This window comes from Zootoca vivipara, chromosome 5 (assembly GCF_963506605.1).
Source record: "Zootoca vivipara chromosome 5, rZooViv1.1, whole genome shotgun sequence".
NCBI lineage: Eukaryota > Metazoa > Chordata > Lepidosauria > Squamata > Lacertidae > Zootoca > Zootoca vivipara.
Window position 1 is genome coordinate 70,014,091 of NC_083280.1, and position 26,905 is coordinate 70,040,995.

The 26,905-nt window shown below is 45.8% G+C and overlaps 2 protein-coding genes across 7 annotated transcripts in view; one reads left to right on the top strand and one right to left on the bottom strand.

Annotated features, from left to right (window-relative positions):
• Nucleotides 1–8,626, top strand: part of SGPL1 (sphingosine-1-phosphate lyase 1) — a 37,335-nt gene extending 28,709 nt beyond the window's left edge. The window contains exons 9-15 of one of the 2 annotated variants that reach the window (XR_009557618.1): nucleotides 149–247; nucleotides 1,438–1,587; nucleotides 2,363–2,601; nucleotides 3,313–3,459; nucleotides 4,146–4,266; nucleotides 4,399–7,460; nucleotides 7,545–8,626. Coding sequence is in view for 1 of the 2 variants with exons in the window: in XM_035138700.2 (XP_034994591.1) it covers nucleotides 149–247; nucleotides 1,438–1,587; nucleotides 2,363–2,601; nucleotides 3,313–3,459; nucleotides 4,146–4,266; nucleotides 4,399–4,542 (900 nt within the window). In the remaining variant the exon portion in view is untranslated. Of the gene's footprint in view, nucleotides 1–148; nucleotides 248–1,437; nucleotides 1,588–2,362; nucleotides 2,602–3,312; nucleotides 3,460–4,145; nucleotides 4,267–4,398 lie in introns of both variants that reach the window. The other variant, XM_035138700.2, reaches the window with a different exon arrangement.
• Nucleotides 146–26,132, bottom strand: PCBD1 (pterin-4 alpha-carbinolamine dehydratase 1). 5 transcript variants are annotated; one of them, XM_035138692.2, is made up of 5 exons: nucleotides 20,013–20,153; nucleotides 18,842–18,883; nucleotides 12,561–12,692; nucleotides 10,079–10,159; nucleotides 146–8,908 (listed from the first exon to the last, which is right to left on the bottom strand). In XM_035138692.2, the coding sequence occupies exons 1-5, from the start codon at nucleotides 20,013–20,015 to the stop codon at nucleotides 8,810–8,812; spliced, it is 357 nt and encodes a 118-aa protein (XP_034994583.1). In that variant the 5' UTR covers nucleotides 20,016–20,153; the 3' UTR covers nucleotides 146–8,809. The 5 variants fall into 5 exon arrangements, with proteins under 5 accessions (XP_034994583.1, XP_034994586.1, XP_034994585.1 ...); XM_035138695.2 differs by lacking the exons at nucleotides 18,842–18,883; nucleotides 20,013–20,153 and adding an exon at nucleotides 25,981–26,132; XM_035138694.2 differs by lacking the exons at nucleotides 18,842–18,883; nucleotides 20,013–20,153 and adding an exon at nucleotides 25,977–26,132.
• Nucleotides 26,133–26,905: the final 773 nt, after the last annotated feature.

Consider the following 26,905-nt stretch of genomic DNA (forward strand, 5'->3'; position numbering starts at 1 on the left):
ACATTGTTGGGCTTCCCAGGACAGGGTTCATCAAAAGGCCCTGGTACCCCAATCATAGTTGCAAGCCTGATTGTGCCAGTCTGAAGACTGGTATCTTAACAGAGTTTCTTGACTGCCTGATCATTTCCTCTTGATTTTTTCCCCCCAGGCAATGAAGAGAGCCATTTCCAAGAATACAGCCATGCTGGTCTGCTCAGCACCGCAGTTTCCTCATGGAGTCATGGACCCAATTGAGGAGGTCGCAGAGGTAACTACCTTTGTGCTACTTTAACCTGATATACACATTGCTTACTTTGGGTGGGGGTGGGGTGGGGGGTTGTTTTCAACACACAAAGTCCCCCCCCCCCCAGTCCATAGTTGATGAATGGAAAACCCAGCTGCAAGCACAGATCTGCCTCCTGCATGGCACCAAGTGTCCATAAATACAAACCCGCATCCCTTGCAAAGTGACTGCAAGATCCTGATATAGCTGAGTGCAGCTCCACATCTTTGGAAGATGGCTGCAAACGGTTCTATTACCATACCTTCTGTGGGCTTAGGTGTTGCAACTGCTCCTCCTTGCTGCAATGCAAGTTTTCACCAAGTGTCACCCGCTCTAGCAAAACGTATGACTTGCTGAGCAGATACCTGTGTGGGCTCAGCCCAGGAGAGAGTGTGCTGTATGTTCTGGCATGTGTGGCTCTCAGTTAGAAACATACATTTACATTGTATGTGCAAATTTATGTAGCCATGTTATGCTTCAAATCCTGCCCTGGGCATTGGGGTGGTAATCAGGCTGTACCTTAAGAGAGGGGCTTCAGCTCAGTGGTGGTGAACATGTTTTGCAGGCCAAATATCCCTGCTTCAACCTCCTGGCATCTCTAGGTAGGAATGGCAATTATTTTGGCATCAAATTCTGGAGAACCTCCGCCAGTCCATATAGAGCTAGATCTGACTTGGTATAAGGCAGTGCCCTACATTTCATACTGCTTAAGTATCCTGTAGTGCGAATACCAAGCAGGAGCTGTTCAAGCACTTAGTTGGAAGTCGGAGCGACCTTGACTTTGCCAGCAAAAGAAGACTGTGAGCAAAACATGGCCCTCACAAGGACCGTTCCTTGTGATCAGTTTTGGATTCGAAGCAACCCTGTACTGATGCAGATCTCCCCTTCATTGACTTAATGAGGATCAAAGGGAAGATAACAGTTTGGAAATTACAAATAGGAGGAGTTCGGTAGACGCTACCAGAATCTGAAGCCACTGGTCAGGGCCTCCTTGCTTGTAGAATGCCTTGAGAATGGTGAATTATGCATCTTTTTAGGGAAGAATGCTCAGTCGTCTTTTCAAACAATGTAAATAGGTTTGATACTTTTGAGGTTCACACTTGGCAGGAAGTTTCCGTCTTGTTGCTTTTGGTTTAGCTGGAGAAACTAAGTTGATTCCCCCCCCTTTGGCACAGCTTGCATTGAAATACAAGATTCCCTTCCACGTGGACGCGTGCCTGGGGGGCTTTCTCATTGTCTTCATGGAGAAGGCAGGGTACCCTCTGAAGCAGGGTTTTGATTTCCGAGTGAAAGGTGTCACCAGCATTTCTGCAGATACGCACAAGGTGAGTTTAAGCAGGTTTAATGGAGAAAATCTAGCTTGAGTTGATTGTCCACTCTCCAGACTGGATCAGGCATGGTTCCTTTAATTCTGCTTCCGGTTCATTTGTACGGGAACACTTTTATGATCATGCCACTGGACATTTGCCCTAAACTGCAATCCTAAACATAAGTCCTTGCAAATAAATTGCACCGCACTTCTCGGAAAACTTGTTTAGGTTCAGGGTATATAAGCATGATGGCAGATGTGTACACGGCAGGAGAATTTACCTTTGCAAGAAAGGAGTGGACTTTAATAGAAGACTAAATGCATTAATTAATACATTAATCTTCAGAATGTTTGGAATTGGTTTCAGATGTGATCCTCTGTCTTTTTAGCAAGTTGACACCTGTGCCCTTGTTACGCCCTATCTTTGAAAGAGACACTCTAAATAGCTTGCAGGCTTCCTATAGGCATCTGGTTGGCCATGGTGAGAGCGAGATCCCGGTGCAGGTGGCTCTTTGCCCTCATCTGGCCGAGCTCTCACCTGCCCATAGACTTTCAGCAGCTGGAATGCTTTATAAGAAAAAAAGGAAACCCACACAACATTTTAAAAATCGCTGAATTCCAGTGTGGAATCATTAAGTTGTCGGTTCTGCCCTGCAATTCCCTGCAGAAGAGGTTTGAACATGTCTGTGGAATTCAGTCTCCATCAGATTCTTGGGGGGGGGGGGAAGATTTGTATTAAATGCTTGCTTTTTATTGTTTTGCAACTCGGACTCCCATCTCACCCTCTGCAGTACGGCTATGCGCCAAAGGGCTCCTCCGTGATCCTATACAGCAGTGAGAGATATCGGCAGTATCAGTTCTTCATTGCCCCTGACTGGCCAGGTGGTATCTACGCCTCCCCTACCATGTCTGGTTCCAGGCCAGGTGGCCTCATCGCAGCTTGCTGGGCGACGATGATGCACATAGGAGAAGACGGATATGTGGAATACACCAGGAAGATAATTGCAGCTGCACGCTTCCTCGAAGCAGAGTACGTGCGGGGTTTAAAGGGGGCAAAGCCAGATGCTTCGAATAGAGATTTCGAGAGATGGTTGGGGCCACCCATCTGCCAATCATGACATCATAATGTTGGTTGAAATTTGTCCACCTGTCAAATTTGGCCCATGCTAGACAGGGGATGGGGAAGCTATGGCCTTCCAGGTGTGGTTGAACTACAGCTCCCATCATCCCTGACCATGAGCTTCCCCACCACTGAGAATAAATCATTGTTTAGTGTGATATGAACAGACCTATGCAAGCCTAAAGCTCACATACTTCCCTCTCCTCCTCCAGTCAGCATGGCTGCAAGGAGTTTCGAAGTGTTTGCTTACATTTTCCTTTAACAGTGGCTTATTTATCAACCTTCTGTTTGTGTGAAATGAGCCAACTTGAAACCGTGGTTAAGCGACACTGGGAAAGCTTCCGAACTGCTCCTTTCAGCTGTTCTGGAGGGGAAGAAGGGTGACACTGATCAGTAACTGCTTTCTGTGTTCTTTTAGGGGAAGATTGAGGGTTTTTCTGAATTTAGAGGGAGGGAAGCCAGCCTTTGACAACAATTAGGGTGTATGCATCATTTTTTTAAAATCAGTATAAAAAGGCAATAGGACTATTTTGATTTTGTTCTGCCAACCGCTCCGAGACCTCTGGGTAAATTCAATAATACTGTAATAATGTAAACTTTTAAAACATGCATCTTTTTAAGGCTGCGGAAAATTGACAACCTCTTCATCTTTGGAAATCCCGAGGTGTCTGCACTTGCTTTGGGGTCGGACAAATTTGACATATATCGGTTGTCAAACATGTTAATAACGAGAGGATGGAATCTGAACATTCTGCAGTTTCCTCCAAGGTGAGCTCATTGTGATCCTGGGCTCTGTGGGCTGAGTGCTTTGATGATCATCTGGGAGATAGGAGAATGAGCAACAATCAAGGAGCTGTTTTGGCGCCCCCCCCCCCAAAAAAATTGCTTTACTGCAATAGCCACATTAGAAATGACTACATTCTATGGGACCCGAGTACTCAAAGCGTCTGGAGTGAGGGCGTGAGGGCATGGCGAGGAAGGGCAAAGGAATTCACATGCCATTATGCCACGATGCGAGGAGGGTGGGAAGCTCCTCCTGCATTTGATCTCACAAAGACACTTTCCTTTTTAAACTATTTTTTAAACCAAAAAAGTTGACACAGATGGCTTCTGCATTTCAGTAGCAGAGTGAAAAAGGTATTGACTCGTTGGGTGTTCTGTGGCTTCACAACGCTCCGAACAAATAGCCTGGTTTCTCAAGAGAAACAGGAAGCACATAGAGGCAGCGCCTCCTTTTGCATTTTTGTAAATTTACAGCCAGCTCCAGTCTGTTCGAAAACCAAAACGGCTGCTGTATTCCACACAGGTGAGCATTGTGTATGGATAAAAGATGCTCCTCGGATCTTCCAGCAGTTTTCTAGAACTAAAGGAAAGGATAGGTACAAACGCCTGTGAAACAGAACAGCACTATTGGGAACAAAGCTAATTTTTTGTCTTTTTATCTCCTTCCCTAGTATTCATTTTTGCTTAACCCAAGTGCACACGAAGCCTGGGGTGGTTGAACGGCTGCTGAACGACATCAAAGAATGTGTCCATGAGATCATGAAGTTCCCCGAGGGCAAGACCACTGGCCTGGTAAGACGACCCTCAAATTCTAAGGGGATGCTTTGGGTTGAATTTCAGCAGGAGCGTCTTGCATTTGCAAAGAAGCAGCAGCAGCAGCTTGGACGCATTTACTGACTTTTTGTTGTGTTTTGACTTTTATAGGGTGCCATCTATGGCATGGCCCAAGCCATCCCTGACAGGAATATGATTTCAGAGATTGCTGGTGTTTACTTGGACTGCCTGTACAGCACGGAAATGTCTCCTTCATCTGAAGCACATGTGAATGGGTCTCCAGGCCACCACTGAGTCTGTGTGCACTGTCCACTGAAGGATGGTATTCTAAAGAATTCCAGGGGAAGGGAATGTTGGTCCTCCTGCAGATCATATGGCAGCTTGATCTCTGTTCTTGTCACATCTCTCTCTCTGATAAGCACCGGCTCTGTTCACCATTTTGTTTATGTGAGCTTTCAGAGTTAAGTGGTTTCCCTCCCCCCTTTCTAATACTAACTCCTTGTGTTTCTTCACACTTGCTCACTGCTGCTACTACTAGTCCTCGACAGAACAGCTATATTTATGGCCACTGCGACTCCATTCTACCCCCCTCATTCTCAGGTGTTCAACATCTATACATTCCTTTCCTTCCTCCTGGTTGGCTTTTTGTTTGTTTGTGCTGAATGATGAGCCACGGGAAAAGAACTGAAAGTGATGGAAGAGGAGAAAAGGAGAAACTCGTTTGTTTTTTCCAAATCACCAGGTGTGGGATTTGCTCTGAAAGGGAGATATGAGGTACTTAACTCTGTTCCTTTCCCCCATGGTATCATCTTGCTGCTTTCCTCTTTCTCTGGATTTTTTTTTTACAGTGCCGCCCACAGCCCTATTGAGTTGTGGCGTATCTGTGGAGCAGCTTCAAGGGCAACACACTTACTCAGTTATCTGAATGTTTTGCTCCAGCTTAAAATAATGCACTCTCAGCAGTGTTAGAAAGCGATTTTGCGATTCCTAGGTGCCAGAATTGGATTTTGAGAAGTCCAGAGCTCTGCTCTCCTTCCTGTAACTGGCCGTGAGCTTTTATAAAAGTGGAGAGCACTAACAGCAACTCTTGTTTTTGTTTTAAATGTAATCTTACAATAGCGGACTCTGTTTGGCTTTGTTTGTGTGCTGCGTTGACTGTAAGGTACATTTCTAAAGAGAGCACTCACAGGTTTGCCTTAATGTTGATAGCATTCCCCCTGGGAAGCCCAGGGAGCAGAATACCGTCAGTCAACAGGTGATCCAACTCTTTTGTGGTACTACACTGAAAACCACCTCAGTGGCGAATCAGCCTCAGGTATAATGAAAACATTCCACTCTCCGTTCCTATTTATAGGTAGAACAGGACTTCACAACTGTGTTTTGGGCTACCTGCTGACTAGGAGGAGTGGTCTTAACTTGTATTCTGATGCTACTGTGCATTTCAGTTTGCTTTTAGAAAACAGCTATAATCCCTGCACAAAGCTGAGAAAAGCAGGCACCAGTAGCTTCTTCCAAGGCTTGAAGGGAGGGTGAAAGCAGAGTTTTCAGTCGGGACTCGAGCCATTTTGATACAGCACTAAGTACTTCACTGGGTCAGTCTCGTGAAATATGTCATTACCTCCTACTTGGTAGCAGTGCTTCCTTTGAAGGAAGCACAAATGTGAATTTACAGAATTGTAGATTTGTGAAGCATTGTTTTCCGCCATTATGACAGAATCCTTTTTGTAGCTTGATTTGTTCAGCGGGACATATTCCCTTTTGACTATTGTGAATTCTGGGAATATTGGCTTAGCGCTCCATAACCATCTTTCTGATTTAGTTTTAAATTTAGCCAGTCCAGCCAGTCCAGCCATGCATACAACTTGGACTTGTATGGAACTCATAACGACTTACTACTGTGTGCTGTTCACCACGTTGACAGTTCTGCATCATTTAAGAAAGGGAAACATTTGACCGTCACATCCTTGTGCATAATTCACCCAGAAATGTGTTCCCAAGTAGTTCTGATTATGTTTTAGAGTGGAATGAAACTCTTTGTCAGTTTCTGCAAGAAATGAGTTGGGTTTTGCAGTCCAATCAGGAAGTCGAACATGTGTTTGCATACCACTTTTTAATATCCTGTAGGATACTGTCTCGGTACTATTTTATTTTGAATGCATAATCCATGTTTACTTTATCATGCATCATGTATACAATTCCAGGTTTAAAAATAAAAAATTTCTAGGGTAGAAAAAAGTTTGTTTTTTTAAAAAAAATATTATTGGGATTACTGGGATCGGGGGGCGGGCTGCATGCGACCAAGCAAAAGGCACCCCCCCCCCATTTCATGTGGGGAGCGGTCATTATTATTATAAATGTAAAGCTGCATTCACCGGTAACTTTTTTGCAAATTAAGAGAATAAGTACTGATTCATTGGGGCCTTTGCTTCCAAAGTATTGTACAGTCTTCCACAAATTATCAAGTATTATTACAAATGAAGGTCTGCTGCCAAATTGGTTTTTAACTTGGTTTTACAAAAGTGTAAAATGTGAGAGTACATTCCATTTTCCCTTTCAGGTACAGTGGTACCTTGGTGCTCGAACATAATCCATTCCGGGAGTCCATTTGACTCCCGTAACCGTTCGAAAACCAAGGCGCGGCTTTTGATTGGCTGCAGGAGCTTCCTGCACTCGTTTGGAAGCTGTGGAGAACGTTCGGCTTCTGAAAAACGTTCGCAAACAGGAACACTCACTTCTGGGTTCAGGAGCCGATTTGTTCGACAACTAAGCCATTTGGGAACCGAGGTACCACTGTACAATATTTGAGACAAACCCTCATAGGCGTTGGATTTACTAAAGGGTGCAATCCTATGGCCCCAGGGACCATAGCATAGAATGGATCTGTCCTTCTGACATCACAGCTTGGACGTCTCTCCCTTCTGACATGGTACAAACAGAAATGGGAAATTCTAGGAATTGGTTTGGATCTGGGGGATCCAAAAGTCATCCTAGTTCCCTACCCCACCCACCTCAACCTAGAGACATATTTATTTATTACATTTATATGCCACCTTTTTCTTCCAAGTATCTTGAGGCAGTGTACATGGTTCTCCTCCCCATTTCATCCTCACAACAACCCTGTGAGGTAGGGTTAGGCTTAAGAGATGGTGATTGGCCCATGGTCATTCACTGAGCTTCAAAGCTGAGTAGAGATTTGAACCCTGCTCTCCTAGGTACTGTTGTTGTTTAGTCGTTTAGTCGTGTCCGACTCTTCGTGACCCCATGGACCCCATGGACCATAGCACGCCAGGTCCTAGGTCCTAGTCCGACACTAACCATTTAGTTATGCTCATCGAAGAAGAAGAAGAGTTTGGATTTGATATCCCGCTTTATCACTACCCGAAGGAGTCTCAAAGCGGCTAACATTCTCCTTTCCCTTCCTCCCCAACAAACACACTCTGAGGTGAGTGAGGCTGAGAGACTTCAGAGAAGGGTGACTAGCCCAAGGTCACCCAGCAGCTGCATGTGGAAGAGCGGAGACGTGAACCAGATTACGAGTCCACCGCTCTACACCACACTAGCTCTGTAAAGCTGAAAAGAGGACATAGCAATGGAGGACAGTCCTGTGCCCTTCCTCCACCCAACAGGATGCTAGATAAGGTTGCAGGCTTGCCTTAAAATCCCACACATGCACTCATCCCTTGCTTTTCTCAAAAAGCATGCGATCATTTATCGTGCTCTGGTAGAGAAAATGCCTGGTTTGAGTTCAGTCTGCTCATTGGAGTTCTAGAATATGTCCTTCGGCAGAAAGAAGGTAAGACTCGGGTAACGGGACAGATAATAAGTTTATTATAAACTGCTTAAGTCACAAGCCAGGTTGACTGTAACTAACTGTATCGCAGGTAGGGCTGGGGTGATACCTGGTTTTATCACCAGCTGAAAACATTGCAATAGACCAGGCATCTCCAAACTTCAGCCATCCAGATATTTTGGACTACAATTCCCATCTTCCCCGACCACTGGTTCTGTTAGCTAGGGATCATGGGAATTGTAGGCCAAAACGTCTGGAGGCCTGCAGTTTGGGGATGCCTGCAATAGACCAATATGTCACAATGTCTGAAAATAAAAGATGGAGCTACGTAGAGGCATTGTCTGGCTTCACGGTTGTCCCCACAGTGTGATTTTTGCATAGCACAAACATACACCATGATTCACGATATATTGGCAGATCAAAAATTATGAAACGGATATCACAATATGGACTTCAAACCAGTTTTGGACAATATCTCGCCTACCCCAAAGGTAGCTTTTTACTGTGCTGGTATAATACTGCTTGAACAGACTACGGAGTAGCCACACTGAAATCTGAGAGGCAATAAACATGCCATGAGACAGCTTTGACCATAAAACAATAATGCAATGGCATCGATTTTTTAAAATGGCAGGTACCATCATGCACTGGGCTAATACTAAGGCTCTGTCAGCAACTGGATAAAAATAATTATTTGCATCAACATCTCACACTTCTCCCTTGGGATTGGCTTGGCCAACAGAAGACTGTAGATGGCAAGGATGGCTGATTCTAAGCCAGCGTGTTTGCCACTTGCTCTATGAAGCTGGCCAAGTTAATATCCCGCTCCGATAAGCCTCCACACTCATGGGTGCTCAAGGTTATGTGAACCTACAAATACAAAAATAAAATAAAATGCAGTCACCATGCTGAGTGGGACTATAGGAAGCACCTGTCAAGTTTGCAAGCACCCTAGAGCAGCAGGACACATTTTTAAAGTTCAGTACCGCAGTACGAAGTACCTCTTACTCTCAGCCCCAGAGAGTACACCAGCCCAACTTAAGGCTTAATCCAGAGCTTTCCAAACTTTTCATGTTGGTGACACACTTTTTAGACATGCATCATTTCGCAACACGGTATAATTCAGTTTTGCATCACCTCGTGACACAGTAGTTCAGTTTTACTAGCAAACTAACCCCTTTCCAGCACCAGGAGGAGCGTGGGGAGCATGGGCGCAACACACCTAAACACTGCAGCCGACACACAGTTTGGAAAGCTCTGGCTTAATCTATGCCACGTACATTAGAAGGATCCACTTTGGATCCAGGGGAATACTAAAGAGCTCTATTGCTTCTTAACTGCTGGCGAAATATTGATTTTAAAGTGGAAAAAAGAAATACTGATGCCTTGGCCAAGGGACACGACCCTCCTTTTATGCAGCCTAAGAGGAAGACTATGAATTACGCTATGGACCTAAATAGCAAAGCCCTAGTGGTTCCTTCCCCTTCTTTTGCATTGGAAAAGGAAGAGGAGTTTACCGAGGCAGAGGACTGTAGTTCAGTAGTAGAGAATCTGACTTGTTTGCAGAAGGTCCTCGGCATTTGCCGCTGGGGCTGGGAAGGCCCCATGCCTGACACCTAGGCAGCTGCTTCCAGTCAAGGGTAGACTATACTGAGCTAAGTTGCACCCATCTTCTGGCTCTGTCTAAGGCTGCTTCCTGGATTTCTAACTGCCCCCCGTCAAGTCCCTGCAGAATACAATACCTTTGAAAGGAAGAGGACAGGCCCAAGTTGGCTGGCAGGGGTAAAATGTAGCTGGGAGGTGACATTTTGGAGGGAGGTTTAACACCCCTCCCCTTCTAGGATCCTTAGTGGTACATGCTTAAGGGGAGCACACAATGGGAAATGGGGAGATGGAAAGCACGTTTGGTTATCTTGATCTTAAGCCAGTAGCATTAATCACACGCAGCTCAATCCTACTCCCAGGTGAATGGTGTATATTATAAGATTGCAGCTGCAGACTGCTTTGTCTAAGCTTGGACAGCCAACTGTTGTCTCTTACCTTGTTGTAGACATTGAACCATTCAGGGTGGTGGTCCAGTTTTTCTGCTTGCAGAGCTACTCTGGTCATAAATCCAAAGGCCTGCTCACGAGATGCAATGGACGAGTTAGGAAAACACACACATGCAAGTTCGCACATGATGAAATTCATAAATATCAACCAATGCTCATTTCTCTCTACACAGGCTACTCTTACATAGTTTAAAAGAATGGACAGTCATTGACAGCACAGTACAGTGGTACCTCGCAAGACGAATTTAATTCGTTCCACGGGTCAATTCGCTTTGCGAAAAATTCGTCTTGCAAATCGCAGTTTCCCATAGGAATGCATTGACACTTAATGTGTTCCTATGGGCTCCGGGGGACTGGCAGCTGCAGCGGGGCTTCCTCGGGGAAGGCAGGCAGGCAGGCGGCAAGCAGCCCTGGAGCCAAAGCACAGCAGGTGCAGCTTGCCGCCTGCCTGCCTGCCTTCCCCAAGGAGGAAGCCCCGCTGCCGCCGACAGTCCCCCGAGCTGCGCTTTGGCTCGGGACTGGCGGGGAAGGCAGGCAGGCAGGCAGCAAGCAGCGCCCGCTGAGCTTCGGCTCCGGGGCTGTTGTCGCCTGCCTGCCTTCCCTGAGCTTCGCTTTGGCTTGCGCTGACAGCTGTAGCGCGGCAAGAAGGCAAAGAAAATCAGCTGTCAGCCTTCTTGCCACCCTACAGCTGGTTCCCCTTTGCGTTCCGCTGGTCTCTGCCGGTTGCCCCTCACCGCTCGCGGCAACCAGCAGAGACCAGTGGACCACAAAGGGGAACCAGCTGTAGCATGAGAAGAAGGCAAAGGAAGATCAGTTGACAGCTTCCCGCGCTGACAGCTGATCTTTCTTTGCCTTCTTCCCGCGCTATAGCTGGTTCCCCTTTTGTTGCCGCTCGCAGCCGCTTCGTCTTTCTATGGTCACACTTCGCAAGATGAAGCAGCGGTAATAGAAAACCTCGTCATCTTGCGAGTCCCTCACGCAACGCAAAACGCTTTCCACTTGCGAGTTTTTCGTTGCGCGAGGCATTCGTCTTGCGAGGTACCACTGTACTGTACACAATGTAGTGTGGTACCTTGGGTTACAAACACTTTGGGTTACAGACTCCGCTAACCTGGAAATAGAACTAAGGTTGCTAGACTCAATAGAGGACAGGACTTCTGTGCCTTTAATTGCCCTGCTCTCTTCCGAGTCTGGAAACCTTAAAGAGAAACCAGCAGACCCTTTGTTTAATTTCCAAGCAAATGGTCTGCTGGTTTCTCTTTAAGGTTTCCAGACGCAAAAGAGAGCAGGGCAATTAAAGGCACAGAAGTCCTGTCCTCTATTTAGTCTGGCAACCCTAAGTAGAACCTTGGGTTAAGAACTTTACCTCAGGATGAGAACAGAAATTGTGTGCTGGCGCCGCGGAAGCAGCGGGAGGCCCCATTAGCCAAAGTGGTACCTCAGGTTAAGAACGGTTTCAGGTTAAGAACGGACCTCCGGAACGAATTAAGTTCGTAACCAGAGGTACTACTGCAGGGGTCCCCAAACTACGGCCTGGGGGCCGGATGCGGCCCAATTGGCCTGCCAATCCGGCCCGCAACGACCGCCGCCCGCTCTTATGGCGCACAGCGCGGCAGCGCTCTTCCGGGTCGGGAAAAAAGCGCCGAAAATCCTTTGTGCGCATGCGTATGGGCCTCTCCCGACCCTGAAGAGGTCATTTCTGGTGCACTTCCGGGTCGGGGGAGGCCCATACGCATGCGCACAACGGATTTTCGGCGCTTTTTCCACCCTGGAAGCGCGCCGCCGCGCCAGTAAGCGCCCGTGCGCATAACCGGCCCAAACGCCGGTAAGTCTGGGGACCCCTGTACTACTGTATAGGTTTATAGGTTTAAATTTGCCTTCCACATCCACTACAATTTTGTTTGTATCAGATGAGATGGTGACGACGACGATAACTTTGCTTTTTTAAAAAAATAATAATCCTGCACATTAAGGGGACACACATATTTGGCCCCCGGGGCTCTATAAACACAGTAAAAAAGGAAGCTACAATGCAGAAAAACTACATTCAGAGATAGTGCTAGGTTAAGATCTCTAGGGTTTGAGAAGCAGCACCATCACCAGCAGCTCCTATGCCTAGGGATACACTTCTGCCATTCTGCAGGGGCCCCTGAAGCACTCCTTTTTAATGGGAAGCAGTGGTAAGCCATGACCTTTGACCCTGGCATGCTCCATCCAGGTGATACAGCTGAACTCACACAACACAGCTGTCTGCCTTGGTCACCGAATGCTGATGGGTTGCCCATCTCTTCCTCCCTCTCTCCATGGAGGTGTCATGCTGCAGCTGCACCCCTAGCCAAGTCCTAAATTAAATACAGGGCTGCCATGGGGCAGTGAGCGGGTTCAAGCTCCCATTGCTACCTGCTTGAGCTTCCCTGGAATAAAATGCAGACAAAAGAATGGTGATGTGGGGATACTATTATTTTTTGTACCCGATTGAAGTCCTTGAAGTGGAACTCCTTGTAAATGGCATCTCTACCCTCCACCTCATTCCATCCAACAGCTCTGAGATTGGGCAGCAGCTGTTCTCTCTCTTCGCCGCTTAGTCTGTGGGCTTTTCCCGCCTAGGAGAGAGAGAGAGAGAAAGTGGAACAGCCACAAGAGTTTTAAAGTCACCTTCAGAACTTCATAATCCAAGCTTCATTTGGAATGCACAGTCTCAACTGGGGCGGAGAGCAGGACAATCGATCTTGGAAGAAGAGACAAACTAGTGCGTACATAAGCAAACGACAAAGCAGAACATCCGAACTCTCCATTTCAAAAAAGTAGTTCAGACTGAAAGCTCAGAGGGTGGTTTGTTCCATGCATGTGAGTAGACTTTGACTTGCAGCTGAGCAACAGATAGGCAACCAAAGAACGTCAGTCGGAGTAGGTCAGGTGTTGGAAAGGATTTGTCCATGGGCCTTTCGAGAGGGTAAGGCGTCCAAACATCTGTTTCAGAGTTATTTTGGATCACTTGAACCATCTGGGTGAGAACATCTGGCAAGATGTTCACCCCACTTTTAACTACCACCCACAATGTTTGACTCTTGCTACACTTTTTTTCTTTCTTTGTGGGAAACCCCACAATTTTTTTTTGTAATACGCCATTAGGAACAGCCCAGTGTATGCATTACCTACAGTAGAGGTGAGGAATGGGGCTCTCCAGATGTTGTTGGACAAAGCTCCCATCATCCCTGGCCAATGGCCATGCTCACTAGTACTTCTAGGAGTTGAAGTCCAGGTGTTTGAACTCATCCTTTGGCCAACAGGCTAAATTGCAAACCTTTCCGTATCCCCTACTCACTGGGCTCTATCTTGGGAGCAGTTAACCAGCTACACTAGGCTATACACCTAGGGCTTATGAACGAGAGAACTGATTTGAAGACACAACGGTACACACTGCTTGGCAACTTCACCTGGAATCTAGAGAAAAGAGCGTAATCCACTAGCAACAGAATCCTGCTTTTAGGCATTTCCACTGTCAAGAAGTTGCTATCAATTTGGTTTTTTGCATCCTGCAGTTGGTGTCTGTGATAGACGCTCTCCACAGCACACACCTGCAACGTCACATCACCTGCGCTGTTGGGTTGCAGTGCATTTTCAGTCTCTGGGAAAGCTTTTCTTAAAGCATGCTGCTATTAGTCTCTGGGAAATAGGAAGCACCCATGTTTATACGAAGGGTGGGGGGGGGGAGAGAGAGAAACACTGCTTCACATTAACCAGCTTGCTTGCAGTTAATGGTTAAAAGCTATTGCATTACTTTGTTCTGCCGTTTAAACTCGCCTGGATATTGGGAGGGACAGAGAGCGGCAAATCAGGAACAGCACAGTAACTTATTGGAAGCAGCCTCGCTAATGCAATGAACCCCTCCCCAGTCTGCAGCATATTTTGTCTGAACCACAATCTGAATCAGGCATCCCCAAACTGCGGCCCTCCAGATGTTTTGGCCTACAACTCCCATGATCCCTAGCTAAGAGGACCAGTGGTCAGCGATGATGGGAATTGTAGTCCAAAACATCTGGAGGGCCGAAGTTTGGGGGTGCCTGATCTGGATAATAAATTGAACCACTTTGGGTAATATTTTGTATGATTGCTATTACCGCTGGGGTGGAGGGAAGGTGGAGAGAGGAATAAAACCACGCCATTATTATGCAAGAACAAACTTCCCAATCCATGGCAATCCAAGGATTGGCTGGCTTATGTAAGGCAGTGTTGTCAGCAGGAGGCACAACCAGCCTTTCCCAAGCCATGGCCTTGCAAGGTCTTTGATAAGGTCATGAGACTGAGTTTCCCAACACAGCCCACTGCCTACTAATTGTATCATACTTGCTGCTTGCCAGCTATTCCCATCCTGTGCTAATTGCTGATGGGACTGTAGATCCACAAGGCACCTACTCAAAAGTATTTTCCATTATTTTAATTTTTTTGCAGAGGAGGAGGGATGCTAGCTAGGGAACATTTTTTGGTGTGCTAATTCATCTTTTTTTAGTTTTTTTTTTTAAGCAACAGAATTGCTTTCTTAACATGAAATCACAATGTAAAATTTCAGTTTTCTTGTTGATAAACATGTAATTCTAAATCATAATAAAGAAAAACAAAGATATATTCTTATTCATTTGATTCATTGATACTCTAATTACTGCTGACTTCCCTGCCCTTCTTACTTGGGTCTTTTAGTGGTCTATCAGGTATTGTTTAAACATATTCCAATCTTTACTAATTTTTTGTTTCGCTTGATCCCTTATCTGCCCTGTCAGTTTGTTCATCTCAGCATATTCCATCAGCTTAATCAGCCAATCTTTTTTTTTTATGGTATGGTCTCACTTTTCCAATTCTGTGCGATCAAAACTCTTGCTGCTGTGGTGGCATACATGAATAGTCTCTTGGAATCTCCCTCCTGATAATCCCTAAAAGAAATGCCTCAGGTTTTTTTGGGAAATGAAATTTTGAACATCTTTCTCAACTCATTATAAATTGAATCCCAAAATTCCCTCATTCTTTTACAGCTCCACGAAAGGTGGAGACATTGATCCCACCGCTTCCTTGCATTTCCAACACCAGTCTGAATTATTTTTGTACATTACTGCTAATTTACTCGGTGTTATGTACAAACGGTAGAAGATCTTCATATAGTTGTCCTTGATAGCATAAAATGCTGTGAACTTAAGCTCTTCCCTCCACAGTTTTTGCCAATCTGAGAGTTGTATTTTATGACTTAGATCTCTTGCCCACTTTACCATGACGGATTTTACCTCCTCATCTTTAACTGACAATTCTAATAAAATTTTATACATTTTGGAACATTAAATAAGGCTGTAGAAGCCTCGTCGACCTGTTTCCTTATGTAAAGCCTTTTCTCTGTCCAGGCTCGCTATTTGCCACCTGTCAACTTTTTTTGTGTCCTCCCCGCCCCCCCCTGAGTTGATGGGCTCCGTTCTAGAACAAGGGCTAGCAGAGCACCAAGGTGGGGGAGGGGCTGGTGCCTAGGACAGGCAGAGCCAACACATTCTAGCTTGGACGACATCCTCATCTCTGCAGAGTTCTCCAAGGGCAAGATGGAGGCTGAGGAGGACGAAACTGGCAGGCAATTTCATCCCTGCAAGTAGGAAGGCAGTTGGGGGGGGGGCTGGCTATGGACCAACTGAGGTTGCCAGGGCAGTGCCCCACTTGCCCTAAAGGACCAGTCTCCATGGGTTGACAGCACTATGCTGGTGGGTTGTTTATTTCAACAACTGAAACACAGCAAAGAATTTGTTTTTGCCAAGCACCCAAGGCCGAATGCGCACAAGTTAAATTGGTGTAAGTTGTGGGCTTGCTGTACATTGTTTTATAACACAACCACAACTTTGCATCACCATGCAATACTTGGACTATTTGCTTGGATACTAGGGCAATTTGCTTGGACTAGACGCCACTGTGGTTTCTTAAAAGGACAACAAAGAAGCTTTTGTGGATAGCTCAGTTGGTTAAGAGCGTGGTTCTGGTAACACCAAAGTCACAGGTTTGGAAGCATCACTAAGGCAATGTCCGGTAGGTTCTTGTTTTGAACATCTTACAATCCAGCTGAAGATGTGGATTGTTTAAGACTCTGCTCATATATAAACAGACACACATACATGTATATGAGGTTCTTGAGGCTTCTGTCATGTATGAGCTAACCCACACTGTAAGTGTGTAGAGCAAGCATCCCCAGACTTCGGCCCTCCAGATGTTTCGGACTACAATTTCCATCATCCCTGACCACTGGTCCTGTTAGCTAGGGATCATGGGAGTTGTAGGCCAAAACATCTGGAGGGCCGCAGTTTGGGGATGCCTGGTGTAGAGAAACCTTCACAAGACTGGAATCCCCAAAAGGAGGGGGGAGGGTTTCCTTTGATCCACCAGATGTTGTTTTACTCCCCTTAGCTCCCACCAAGATGACCAATGGTCAGGTATGGCTGGAGATGCACTTCAGCAACCATTAGAGAGCAACCCTACTATCAAACAGCAAGCTCACGGAGGGCTAAGAACAGCCTTCCCCCAACCTGGTGCCCTCCAGATGTTTCAGACTGCCAGCCCCAACCAGGATAGCCAACGGTCAGGTATGGTGGGAGTTTCCAGTCCAACAGTATCTGAAGGGTGGCAGGACCCTCACCCCTATACCCCGCAGGGAATATTCAAGGAGTCACTCAAAGGGGTTTCTTCCCATTTTCATCTGTGTCAATTGTTTTGTTGAAGTGCAGCTGCACTGAGTAAACACTGCTCAGTGCAATAAAGCTCCAGCCTTTGCCCTTTGAGTAAGATCAGTAGATAAGCTGGCACAAGGTATCTTAGCAACAATAAAGGAGAAGGGACAGGAGGAAGGGAGGCTGTCGGAGCCCACTGCTTTCTGCTCTTCCAGTAACCGCCTACTAGAAGGGAGGAGGCAACTGACAAAACGGGTTCACCTCTATCATGTGAATGGATGTTTTAAGATTCATTTTTAAGATGAACGTCGGTGCTGTCAAGGCAGCACAAACTGGTGCGCTTCTTCCACTTTATCCTTCAAGTGGTTAGTGCTCCAGCAATTAATGGAAGGTTAAAAACAAATTCAGATAAGGCAACTGCAAAAAGCAGGCTTTCCATTCCTGAAAAGGATAAGTCTCTGGGAGTGGAATTCTGCCACAACTCTTGCAAATCCCGAGCCATGACAAAAAAACAAGACAAGGTAGTGACGATGACTAAGCAAGGATAAATCAATTCTTTTCAGTCCTATGAAAAAAAAACACTTCTTTCCATGGGGAAAAAAAGAGGGATTGAACCAACCACCACCCTTTTACAGGTTAAACAAATCAACACTTTAATTACGCAACCTTGCCATACAATGCAAGAATGGGCATTTTAAAGCGACACTCCTTGATTTCATCTATTCAGTTTGAAAATGACATCATCTTCCTGGCACACTTAATTTGGCAGGCTTTGCCCCACTTTCAGATGCTACCCAGAAATGGAAAGAGATGCAAGGATGCATATAGAAGCCATATAGAAAAGCCTAGTGAAGGCCTCACCTGCTAAGGCAGGGATGGAGAACCTGAAGCATCTTGTTGGACCCCAGCTCCCATCATCCTTGATCACTGGCCATGTTGACTGGGGCTGATGGGAGCTGGAGTTCAGCAAGTTCCCCATCCCTGTGCAGGGTCTGTGATGTTGTGCCACTGTTAAAAATGGCAGGCATCCAGCATGAAGACATTCAGAAGACACAAATGATGGGTGGAAAACAGTGTTCTTCAACCTTAAGTCTGCAGATCCTGGAGGGACACCTCTTCCCATTATCTGTAGCCAGTTTGGCCAACAGTTAGGAACGGAGACAGCAGCTGAGCTCCAGAATATCTGGATAGCACGCATTTGTGGTACGTCTGAACAAGGTATCCACTAGCAATCCCATTGCTGATTGTAATTGGGTCTGAAAGTAAAAAGCTTCCAATTCATTTGGCAACTGTCTATTTATAAAGGTCACAAAAGGTTGGATCCAAACTACACGAGTTGCATTTAGGTCCCACTGCTATCAGTAGAGCTTAATAAAAAAATTCCTTCAGTAACACCTTAAAGACCAACTAAGTTTTTATTTTGGTATGAGCTTTTGTGTGCATGCACACTTTTTCAGATACACGAAAGCTCATACCAAAATAAAAACTTAGTTGGTCTTTAAGGTGCTACTGAAGGAATTTTTTTATTTTACTTCGACCCAGACCAACACGGCTACCTACCTGTAAGTAGAGCTTAAGTTAGTCATGACTAACTCAAGCCCCGTTGATTGCAGTGGGACATCAACACAACTGGTCCCAACCCATGATGTTTTACTTTAGTTTGCAGGCTTATGAGTAAACTTGTTTCTAGGATTCTTCATCTGTGTTGTTGACAGCCACTAGCTTTAATCATTTCCTTACCCATCGAGTATCATGCCTCTTGCCAGCTTGCTTCCCCTATCCAAAGCTTCTGACCATGAGTCAGAATGTGTATGTTTAATGCCTCACAGATCTGATATGCTTTGCCCCTTTTCCTCTCCAACATAGGAAACAAAAATGCTTTCCACATGCTTTCCATAAACCATGGAAGTCCACATGCTTCTCGTTACAGCAGACTGCCAAAAGCATTTAAGAGGGAACGTCACACCAACAAATGCAATTTTCTAACTTCCTGGACCCAATTATAAACAACAGATGCATGAAAAGCCAATTCAGGCATACAACAGAAGTTACTTTTGTCTACTTACTTGGAACTTAAAAAGGTATAGCAACTCCCTTTCAGGCTCCAGCTGGGGATGGCAAAAGTTGCAAAATGTATTACCCAAAAGGCAGTGGCAACAACTTCCTCCACTCCCCCAAAACTCACACATGAAACATTGACTGTGTATGCACCATCCATTTAAAGCACACGTCCCGTCCCCGTCCCCCAGAATCCTGGGAACTGTAGTTTAAAGATACAGGAAATTGAAGCTCTATAAGGGGTAAACAACAGTTCCCACAGTCATTTTTTGGGAGGGTCTGTGCTTTAAACCAGATGTTCCCAAGCTTGGCTACCTAGATTATTATTATTTTTTTGGGGGGGGACTACAACTCTCATCATCCCAACTAGCTAGCAAGACCAGTGGTCAGGGTTGATGGGAGTTAGAGTCCCACAACATCTGGGGACCCAAAGCTGGGAAAGGCTGATTTCAACGCCTCTTTCACCTGTCTGCTTCAGTCCCTCCCCAAAACAGGAGTACCGGTAGCAATCTCAAGACTGAAAGCTCTTAAAGCAACATTTAAACCTAGCCAGGGACAAAATTAGGCTTTATTTCACCAGTGCATTTGTGTGTTGCGCAAGCACACACATGCTGGGAACCTCAATGGCGCCCCTCTGGAGGCTTCACCTGGGGGAAAAAACCCTGGCTAGCCCCCCCCTCACCCCCCAGCTAAAACCAGAAAATGCCAGACGCTCTCTCCTTCCCTGCCCCCACTGTCCACCCCCTTGCCCTGCTGGGTTCAAAGGTGCCACAGTTCTTATAGGACGCCAACCCAAGTTATTTTATGACTGTCCGTGTGCCTAACAAGAGTACAACTGTCGTAGCCGTAGAAACACTACAGCTTTCAGAGAGATCCGTTGAAATGCGAAAGAGAGTGGCACCTTAAGACATTGGGATTCGCCCCATCTTCGAGTCTGAGCCTAAGCACACAAAAAACCCTTCCTCCCGCCCCGCCCCGCCCCTCCTTTCCCGGCTTTAAAGAAGGGCAGGGCGTTTAACTTGGCTTTTGCATTAACTCGTCCACCTATTTCACCTGAGCGGCTTCCAACCGCCTTCCTCAATGCCTCCGCCGCTTTTGCAGCAGGAGGGATCTCTTAAGCTAGGTTTGCAAGCCACCGTGCAAAGAACCTGCAACAAGAAAGCACCTTCTCTAACTTACCATGCTTGCAGCCGGTTAACTGGCAGCCGGGTTGTGCAAGCAACAGGCGGGCGGGCGGGCGGGCAGGCGGCCGCTCATAGCACCGCCCGGGCGCTTCGCAGACGTTCTGCTCTCGGCCTTGCATTGGCGGAAGAGGGCGGGGCCTCTGTCCGCAGGCTGCTCACTAGGAGCGGGAGTAGCCTTTTCAATGATTAACCAATGACGTATCAGCGGAGATGGAATCTCGAGGCGCTCAAGGTTCCGAAGCGGCCCTTTGATCCTGAATGGAACAAAGGTTCGGGCGAGGGGGCGGGGCCGGCCAGATTAAGGGTGACCAAAGTGGGGGAGGGAATTCTCCGCCAACGCAAGAGGATGCTATATGATTTGCCAGAGATTCTCTAGCGTTGATTCCTGCATTGCCAGGCGGGTTGGGCTAGATGCCCGCGTGGGTCTCTCCCGACTCTACAATTCCATGATTGTAAGATGGGCAGCGACTTCTGATGGGAGCAGAGCTTTGCTTCCATTCCAATGTGCCATTGCATTCAAAATGCACATAGAAGTGAAATCTCAGATAAGTGGGGTCATGATTGCAGCTCTGCTTACAATCCATTAAAACAGGATGTGGAGATCTGAAAAAATGACAGGGCAACAATATCATTTTATTTGTGACAGAATAAAAAAAATCCCCCCTTCCAGTAGCACCTTAGAGACCAACTAAGTTTGTCATTGGTATGAGCTTTCATGTGCACGCACACTTATTCAGATACTGGAGAATCTGATGACCTGATTGTTCCCAGCTTGGAGAACAGAACAGAAAAGGTCTGCAGGGTACCAAAAACATTGAGTCAGTGGTAGATGAAACATCTGAGGATGCAGATGTCACTACAGACAAAGGTAGGTAGCCGTGTTGATCTGAGTCGAAGCAAAATAAAAAAAAAATCCTTCAGTAGCACCTTAAAGACCAACTAAGTTTTTATTTTGGTATGAATATACATAAGGGTCTGGTTGATTCTGTTTCAGTGTATCTGACGAAGTGTGCATGCACACGAAAGCTCATACCAAAATAAAAACTTAGTTGGTCTTTAAGGTGCTACTGAAGGAATTTTTTATTTTATTTTGCTACAGACAAAGGGACAGCCTTGAATGAATGAAAAGGTTGCAGCACAGAGTGCCAGCGAGATGTTATGAGAAGGGTCAGGATGCCGAAATGCTTGCCTGTGACTGCCTCAAGAGGCAGAAGTAATAGGGAAACCTATCAGATGGATTGTTTTTAGAAAGAAGAAAGGGACAGGAAGGGAGGACTAAGTAGCAAGGAGAACAGAAATGAGAACAGTGTGTGACCACCTCATCAAAAAAAGATGATGAAATTTGCATACTTTTTGCCTATATCAACATATATCTATTGATAATGACTTAATGACTTATCTATTGATAATGACTTAAGAAGAGCCTGCTGGGTCAGGTTGTGCATCCATAGCAGTGGCCAGAGGAGGAATGACCGCTGGCAGGAGCGCAGAGAGAAGAAACGTCATGGTGCATCTGCAGCAGAACAAGTGGGCGCCTTCATCTGCCCCAGCTGCAACAAAACATGTGTCTCCCAAATCTGTCTCTACATCCACAGCAGGCGCTGTAACTCTCCAGTGGTTTGACTTCACTTCCAAAGGTGTACTCCTCCACTGGCTCCCGAGACAGATGGATGCCCTGAGTATACATCTCTATGGACTAGTACAGTATGTCCCAGTGAATTTGTCCTTCTAAAACCCCCAGTGGGGGTTCCTCACATCCTGGTAGCTCACATAAGATGCCCGTTCTTCTTAATTATCCTCTGTGCTCCTAGATCAAGTACAAAATTCAAAAGGGCATAATAGGAAGTAAGAATGTACAGTACTAGAATATTGCCTTGAGAAGTTTGTACTAAGGTATTTACATTCAAGTGTAAAGAATAAGTCGAGGAATTAACAGGAAGTCCAAAGATATATATATATCTATATATATATACACAATACATATTTTTATTTTTATTTTATTGATTTTTTCCGGGTTTTTTTGGTATTTTAATTCATTTAGGGGAGGAAAATGTAGGAAATTATCAGATAAACAGTAGATAAACAGTAGAATGTAACCCTATGATGATTATTCTGTATAATGTATATATTTTTGTATGTTTTGTAAGTTATATATACTTTGTAGTTATGAAAAATAAGCAATAAAAGGATTTTTAAAAAATTCAAAAGGGCAGGTGAGCTGGTCTGACTTTTGGCTGTCTCTTACCTGAAGGAGAGATTCTCTGGGTACCTCTTATGCTTGGGGGTGTGTGTGGCGGCATTATAAACAACATTTTCTGGGTAGCCCCTAGATCAGACATCCCCAAACTGCGGCCCTCCAGATGTTTTGGCCTACAACTCCCATGATCCCTAGCTAACAGGACCAGTGATTGCAGGAGATGGGAATTGTAGTCCAAAACATCTGGAGGGCCAAAGTTTGGGGATGCCTGCCCTAGATCATAGAATCTTGGAGTTTGAAGGGACCCCAAGGGTCATTTGCAAATTTGATGCAATTCCTCTGCAAATTTGATGCAATTCCTTCATCCAAGGATAAAGATGTTAACAATGGGCCCAGGATAGAACCCTGCATCACCCTACTTGTCACTCCCCCCCCCCCCGGATGATGAGGAATCATTAATGAGTACACTTTGGGTTTGGTCAGTTAACCAGCTACAAATCCACCTAACATTTACCCCATTTAACCTACATTTTACCAGCTTCCTCGCAAGAATATCATGGGGGACTTTGTCAAAAGCCTTCTGGACATCAAGATACACTGTGTCCACAACATTTTCCTGCTCCACCAAGTTTGTAATTCCATCAAAAAAAGAAATCAGATTGGCCTGGCACGACTTATTTTTGAGAAACCCATGCTGCGTCTTAGTAATCACAGCATCCTTTTCTAAATGCTCACAGTCTGGCTGTTGAATTATCCGTTCTAGGACCTTCTCTGGTATCGATGTCAAGATCACCTGCCAGTAGTTACCTGGGTCTTCCTTTCTCCCTTTTTTGAAGATAGGGACAACATTTGCCCCCCCCCCAGTGCCTCCTAGATTGCAGTTGATTCACGGTGGTTTGTTAAGGGCGCTGTGAGATTCAGAAGACCCTGTAGCCCTCATGGAGCTACAATTCCCAGAGTGGTTTAACAGTCAATCCCTCTTCCCAGGGAACTCTGGGAATTGTAACTCTGGGAGCGAAAAGTTTGCAAGAATGCAGCTCTTACAAGAATAAAGAAAATGCTTGTGTGACTCACATAAGTCGATTCATCACAAGCATGAAAGGTTTTTGGAATGGCTGTCAGAATGCTAAGGTCAGGAGTCAGAAGAGGCACAACCCCAATATTTGACCTGACTCCCAGCATGTCCCACACTCCCTGATATTTAACAGCAAGTCTAGCAATTGTCTTCTTCTGGTGAGATTCACTTGTTTATATGAGTCCTTTGGGATTCATAACTCTGAGTCTCTGGCATCACTTCTTGTAGCTCTGGGGGCCTTCCTTGGCTGTTGTTGTTGCAGTGATTGTCCATGTTTGCTTTCCGTTTTTTCTGACCACTAACAGCGACGCCTTTGTGAACTAGCACAATGCATATATCTTGGTTCATTAGAATGGTGTGGGTTTTTGTTGGTTTTTTTATTGGTCAGAGCAATCATGCCAGGAGTAATGCTGACCTGAGAAAAGCACTTCATTATATTGCCGGATAACTTTTCAATAATATATGGTTCCCTTCAGCTGCCATTTGTCAGCAGTTTGCTAAAATAGATCTTTCACAAATCAAAATTAAATTTGAAAGAAATATGATGGCAGGGACGTGTGTATGTGTGAGTCTGGCAATGGAAATAGGCACATAGGCTATAGAGTTAATAAAGATTTACCGGTACTGGACGACTTATATCATTCTCAAGAGATTAACATTGCCTTGCCACACACTGCTGGAGCACCATTTGGCAAATCTATTGGTTGTATCAGGCCTAACTTACTTAAGAGCAGTTATAATTGCTTGCATTCCACAAGCTATGGAACAGACTATGCCAGGCATCCCCAAACTGCGGCCCTCCAGATGTTTTGGCCTACAACTCCCATGATCCCTAGCTAACAGGACCAGTGGTCAGGGATGATGGGAATTGTAGTCCAAAATATCTGGAGGGCCGAAGTTTGGGGATGCCTCCATAATGAGTGTTGATTGCTGCCTGCAGAGGTACCACACACAAGTGTTTTCCAGCTGATCTGAATATGCCCATCCTGCTACAGGAAAGCATTAGGCAGAGATGGGGAGCCTGTGGCCTTCCAGATGTTAATTAGACTACAACTCCCATAATGCCTGACCATTGACCAGTCTGGCAGCAGCTGATGGGAGCTGGAGTCCCACAGTATCTGGATGGCCACAGGTTTCCTGTCCTTGCAGTAGAGAATTTAGAGATTCTGCCAGAGAAAGGACAGAGAGGGGGCCCTTCTAGGAGTGCTTGCGAAGCTGGAAAATCAGCTCAACAGTTCCAGCGGTTGCAGGAAGGATGAAGGGCAATTATATTCTGTTTCCAAAATTCCAACTGCCTGTTTGCCTCCACCTGTACTTGGCTAGATCTACTTTAGTCATGCAAAGGTCTTTCCTCCCAACAACTCTGCCAGGTTAAGCTGGTCCTATGTTTGCCATGCACAGACCATTGGCTTATCTAGTGCAGCGTTGTCAACACGACTGGCAGCTTGTCAGGGTTTCAGATGGGACATCCCTGGAGATGGCAGGGATTGAACCTGAGACCACAGATATTCTGTCACTGCGCTATGACCGTTTTCAAATGATCTGACCCCTTTAGCAGTCCCCTTTTACTATCAGAATCACAGGACTGGGAAGGGGAACCATGGAAAGATCATACAACCGTCCCCCCTCCCACCACATCTCATTACAGTATGGTTATAAGTTTGGCAGAGGGTGAGAAGCGGCCTGTATGCAGAGACTCTTCTAATCCCTGGATCCAGCAAATGTTAAAATTCAACCAAGGCTTCTCATTCTTGGAATAGCCAGGCTAGCAAGGAAGCAAGGGGAACAAGGGAAGGGTTTTCGATGGGAGACGGCAAATGTGTAGGGACGCTTCCTCAACTCGCAAGTAGCCAGATGGGCAAAAGTCAGCATTGAGAGCTGAGAGTTTGGACAGTGATAAGTAAAGCAACAAGCTGGGGAGAGGGAGAGAGAGAGAGGGAGAGAGCGAGAGCGAGAGAGAGCAAAGTTTGATTTCTCCTTGAATCCCAGGCTGTGGGAGAAACAAGACGCTTTTTGGGTGTTAATGCTGTGCAGGGATGCCAACTTGAATAAAATATTGGCGTGCCCAAGTAAGCACCACCATGCATAATTAATCACATAACATGGTGCGCACACACCATTTGAATGGCAATGACCATCAACTTTTTTTGGGGGGGGCGGCGAAGACCCCTCGGCCCCTAGGAGTTGGCTCCTGTGATGCCGCAACCCCCTCCATCGCAGGCTCAGGTTGTATATTTGTGCAAATAAACCATATATCATAAAGACTCCACGGTCTCTGCTGTGCCTCATTCCTGAAGGAAACGGAAACCTTGGATAAGCTCCTGGAACCCCTGTCATCTCACACCGCTTGGAGATTGGGGTGGAATGCAGCAGTATGATTAGCCATTTCCACACCGGAGGGAAAAAGGTTGTACTTTAGATATCCCTTTGAGTTCCATTAGTAAGGAGTGGCTGGTTTGTTGGTTGGGGGTAGGGAGGTGTTGGCATAAAGGCGCGCTTGCTTAATTATAAGAAAGGCAATTAAAGTGACTTTCTGATTTCAAAGACTGGCATGTACGCGTGTGCATATGCATAATTCCGTGGGAGGACATTTTGAATAATCAGGCTAAAAATAGCCATTTCAAAGCCAGCAGGATTAAGTCATAGCTTGGGTGGCAAAGGTGCCTGCTGCCCCCCCCCAAACTCACCTACCGAAGCTGCCTCTCTCTACTCTGCCGGGCTCTGATGGCATCACTACAATCCCTCCTGCGGCAGGTTCTTCCAGCTCCGCCAGTATTTATAACATCGCCGCTGTCTCTCACACACAAAAGGTTTAATTAAAAGCCTTGTTTAGTGTTTTGGATTTAGTGGATTTGTGGCAACCTTTACACTGACTAAAGAGCCAGATAAACAGGGATGAATTATTAACAAGTATTAATTATCCCCCGTGCAAGGCTCGGCCTCGTGGTGTTGCCGTGCCAAAGTCATTGAGGAGGACTCATTTACTCATTCGCTTGAGAGGGAGGAGGGAAATGGACTGGGGGAAGCAGGTGTACGGCCAGTTGGCTGCCAGGGCAAGCGAAGGTCCCTCCCACCCCCCACCCCCCGTGCCATAAATGCAATGGGAACAACTCTCGCTGGGTTGTGTGTTGCAGTTAGGGATGGGAGAAAAGTTCAATTCAGTTTGCATTTAAACCTGCCCCGATTCGCACTTTCTGAAACAATACAAGAACAGAAATGCGTTGATTTTACAAAAATGTGTACGTTAGGTAAAACTGCATGAATGTGTGTATTAGGAGAAAGTCGCAGGCTGATATGGAAATGCGGAGAAGGGAGCTTAAAACTGGGGAGAACGAGAGACTGAAATTGACAATATTTTTCCATCCCTTCTTGTTGAGAATGCAAATCAGATTGATTGTTTCATGAGCAAGGAGGGACTGATAGCTCTCCTACAGATCTGCACAGATCAGCTGAGGTATGTGGGGGGTGGGTCCTGTTTGCTGCATCATCATCATCATCATCATCATCATCATCATCATCATCATTTTCCTCATTCAATTTTTTAAATCTCCCATTGACACCAATGGAGGAAAATTAACTTGGCTACTGGTGTTTTTGTTTGGGAGTGAGGGGGCTT

What these genes read in the sequence shown, in the direction of transcription:
- PCBD1 (XM_035138691.2), bottom strand. Translation starts at nt 18,964, where the DNA reads ATGTGTGAGTTTTGGGGGAGTGGAGGAAGTTGTTGCCACTGCCTTTTG. An exon ending in ACTTCAAGGACTTCAATCGG is followed by an intron (nt 10,160 to 12,560) that starts GTACAAAAAATA and finishes TCTCGTGAGCAG; the next exon opens with GCCTTTGGATTTATGACCAG. An exon ending in GGTTCAATGTCTACAACAAG is followed by an intron (nt 8,909 to 10,078) that starts GTAAGAGACAAC and finishes TTGTATTTGTAG; the next exon opens with GTTCACATAACCTTGAGCAC.